This window comes from Neopelma chrysocephalum, unplaced genomic scaffold (genome assembly GCF_003984885.1).
Source record: "Neopelma chrysocephalum unplaced genomic scaffold, ASM398488v2 Primary Assembly neopelma1_99, whole genome shotgun sequence".
Taxonomy (NCBI): Eukaryota; Metazoa; Chordata; class Aves; order Passeriformes; family Pipridae; genus Neopelma; species Neopelma chrysocephalum.
This window is the reverse complement of record NW_020897762.1, coordinates 1,226,031-1,229,940: the sequence shown is the minus strand read 5'-3', so window position 1 is coordinate 1,229,940 and position 3,910 is coordinate 1,226,031. Positions and strand designations below refer to the sequence as shown.

The following is a 3,910-nucleotide window of genomic DNA, read 5'->3' as shown; positions in this document are numbered from 1 at the left end:
ATGAGAAGAAGAAGGAGGATGAGAAGAAGAAGGAGGATGAGAAGAAGGAGGATGAGAAGAAGGAGGATGAGAAGAAGGAGAAGGGGGGGGGGGGGGGGGGTCTCGGGCTGCCGGCTGCAGCGTGCAACATCGCCGGGTCTGTCATCATCCTCCGGCGGCGGGAGGGCGGGGGAAGGAGGAAGGAGCGGGGCGGCCTCACCTGACGAGGTCGAGGAAGGAGTCCACGGTCTCCTTGCTGGTGGGCAGCGCGCCCGGCAGCCCCAGCCCGGGCGTGTTGAGCGCGGAGGCTCCGGCGCCGGGACGGACGATGAAGCCGAGGGCCACGGCGAGGCCGGAGGCGAGCAGCGTGGTGCCCAGGAAATAGGCGATAGCGATGCCTCCCAGGCGGCCGAGCGAGCGGGTGTCCAGGCTGGCGGCGCCCGACACCAGGCTGCAGACCACGAGCGGCAGGATCACCATGCGCAGCATCCGCAGCAGCAGCTCCCCGGGGAAGGCCAGGTAGGCGACCTGCGCGGGGCTCAGCGCCGCGCCGCGCACGGCGGCCCCCAGCGCCACGCCGGCCACCACCCCCGACACCGTCAGCAGCACCAGCGCGTTGCGCCGCAGGAACCCGCGGCAGCCCCGCAGCCGGGCCCCGCCGCCCTGCCGCCCCTCGGCTGCCGGGCCCTCGGCGTGCCCGTTCGGGCCGTGGCCCGCCTTGTCCTCTCCCGCCGCCTCCTCCATGCTCGCGGCGCGGCGACTCCTCGTGTCCCGCTACCGCGCGGCGCTCGCAGGCTCTCACTGAGCGGGCGGGCCCCGCCCGCCGAGGGCCGGCGGCGGCGGCGGCCCCGCCCGGGGGAGGAACGGCGGTGACCCCCGGCCCGCCCCGCTGCCGCCCGCTGGGGCCGGGTCCCCACAGCGCCATCGCCGGCCGGCGGGGCGGCACGTCAGCCCAGTGCCCGACCCGCGGGCTCTCGGCCCACACACGGGTGGCGTGAGGGCCCTCCGTGCCCTCAGGGGCCACACGCGTCCTCTCAATGCCCCCTCCGCGTCCCACACCTCACACGTGCCCCCCTCGTGTCCCTCTTCAGTATCCCCGTTGTTCATGCACATCCCCTCAGCGTCCTCACAGTTCACATGTGTCCCCTCAGTGTCCCTCCTCAGTATGCCCATTGTTCATACACATCCCCTCAGGGTCCCCACAGTTCACACATGTCCCCTCAGTGCCCCCCTTGGTGTCTCAGAGCGCACATGTGTCCCCCCAGTGTCCCCACGGTTTACACAGATCCCCATCAGTGTCCCAAAACTCACACTTGTCCCCTCCGTTTCCCCCCTCCATATCCCCATCATTCATACACATCCCCTCAGGGTCCCCATAGTTCACACATGTCCCCTCAGTTCCCCTCTTGGTATCCCAGAGCTCACACGTGTCCCCCAGTGTCCCCACGGTCGATACACATCCCCATCAGTGTCCCCACAGCTCACATATGTCTCTTCAGTGTCCCACTCAGTGTCCCCATGGCTCACACGCCTTCCTCCAGTGTTCCCCTCAGTATCCCCATGCTTCATACACATCCCCTCAGGATCCCTATAGTTCACACATGCCCCCTCAGTGTCCCTATAGCTCACACGTTTCCTTAGTGGCCCCATGGTTCAATCACGTCCCCTCTGTGTCCCCGTGGTTTACACACATCCCCATCAGTGTCCTCACAGCCGTAATGTCTCTTCAGTGTCCCCCTCAGTGGCTCACTGCTCATACATGTCCCCATCCCCAGTGGAGTTCACATATCCCCTCGGTGTCCCCCTCTTCTCTCCAGGAACCTCTCATCAAGGCAGGAGCCATCCCAGGACAGGTTGTGGTGTCCCTGGTCATCAGTGGCATGAACACACAGACTCTGAGCATGCTTCCTTGTGAGGAACCGGGCTAAAACCCAGTCTGATCCCACGAGCAGGTTCTCTGAGGAGCAAATGATGTCTCTGGCGATACGAGGGGCTGACAAAAAGGGCACCTGGGGCTTTCAAATCTGCAGGAGCCCCCGGGGTGCACTACTGTCATGTTTGCTCACAGAGCCACTTCCATGAGCTCCAGCCAATGTTTGGACTCGAGCAGGGGCTCCATTTCAGTTCATTCCCTTGACATCAGCAAAGCACAGCCTAGCAGAAAACATACTGTGAAAACAACCAGCCACACATCTGCTTTTCGAGTAGACTGCACTAATTAAAGAGACTGACAGGGTGTGATGGGACAATAATCCTGATTTAATAAGACTCTTTTCTGCCTTCCAATCTGATGGATAGACCTGAAAATTGCTACACCATGGCTGGAACTCCTGGGAATTGTCCACATGTAAATAGATAACAACACCACCAACAAGCAATTGTGTTTGCCACCATCCACTTCAGAGCTTGATGCGAAGTCTTGACTTGCAGCTTGTTCTTGCACTGAAATTTGACTGAAGATACCAGCCATATTCTTACTGATTTGATATTTTTTCCCATGATAACTTTCCCTATGAGTAAGACTTGGCTTGTGGAAGTCTGGGAATGACTGTTCCATCAAATTAGAATAAGCAGAGATAGGAAACAGAGACTAAACTAAACAAGAAAACGAGCATCTGCAAATGCTTCTAAAGGCATTCAGTTCCACAAACCTCAAAAGTAACAAAAAAGCTTTGTAGATCTTTTAAAATCAGGTTTGAGTCTTTTTTTGCAAATAGGCTTGTGAATAATAAAAAAGTAACCACCCAACATAATTGTTTCTTTCCTCATCAGAGGCATTACTAAACCAGATTTTTTAATTAATATTTTGATAGCGTTTCTTGTGAAAATGTCATGCTTCTTTTTTTTCCTTGCATTTTTCCCTGCTGTTCTTTCTTGGTCTCACTCATTTTTCTTTCCATTTATCCATGAAAAGGGAAAAGAAAAGGGGAAATGAAACAACAACAGGAAATTGTAAAACAAATACATGAATATAAAGTCTTTATTCTCTGTTTCAGTTGAGAAAAGACTCTAAAACCAAACAATGAACACAAATGCCATTCCCGTATGAAAAATGAAAGCAAAGGGAGAAATTCAGGAAAGAGTGAACAAGAAGAACATATTAAATTGGAAAACTCATTGGCAGCAGCACATGTATGAGATCAGCACAAGAGTTAACTTAGAACCTTTTCCACTATATGAAATGACAGTGGACTCCTTCTCTCTTGGAGAGAGACCATGACCTTTTGGGAGTGACTTTGCTGAGAGCAGTGCCATGAGAACAGCCAGGTGACCTGAAGGAACACACACCTCCAAAATCGTAGGTCCCAATGAATGTTTTTTAACGCATTCTAAGGATGTTTGGTGATAGACAACTCTTCAAGAACACCAAAAGGGATGCTTGTGTCAAGCTTCCTGGTGAATGACACTGTGAGAATTCAGACTCCCAGTTTCCCCTTCCTTATTTCCCCCCTTTTGATTTCCTGATTCAAACACTGATCCAAACAGTTTTCCTTCTTTTCGTGACATATCTTGAAATCAGAATGTTTTTGTCAAGAAGAAGACAAGAGAGCACATGAACCTCCTACCATACAAATGGACATCATCCCAAAGACATTCTAGGCAAAGCTAACTGTTTTTCCACACGCTGTGAGAGTTCATGGATGGATGCAGTGATTAACCCCAAAGCCCAGTGGCTTATTCAGTAGTAATCGTTGACTGATCCATTGTGTCATGTTTTCATTTCAGCGCTTGTAGATCTTGGGAGCTTTCCAGTGAGTGAGTCTGCATGTTTCCAGTGTCCACCCTGCTGGTGCTTCTAAATTAGGGATTTTGACTTTTTCTATTGCAACTTGAAGGTTCCTTTTTTGTCTTAAGTGGCTTTCAACTTCACAGGGCTTAGAATGCTTCCTCCGGAAATCAGAAGAGGGATCAAAACCAAACAACAATGACA

At 53.3% G+C, this 3,910-nt stretch overlaps 1 protein-coding gene across 1 annotated transcript in view; it reads right to left on the bottom strand.

Annotated features, from left to right (window-relative positions):
- The window catches only part of SLC1A4 (solute carrier family 1 member 4), a 25,799-nt gene extending 25,052 nt beyond the window's left edge, over positions 1-747 (bottom strand). Inside the window, exon 1 of the mRNA XM_027694968.1 lies at positions 200-747. Coding sequence (XP_027550769.1) covers positions 200-723 — 524 coding nt within the window. The 5' untranslated portion in view covers positions 724-747. The remainder of the gene's footprint in view (positions 1-199) is intronic.
- Between the last annotated feature and the right edge of the window lie 3,163 nt (positions 748-3,910).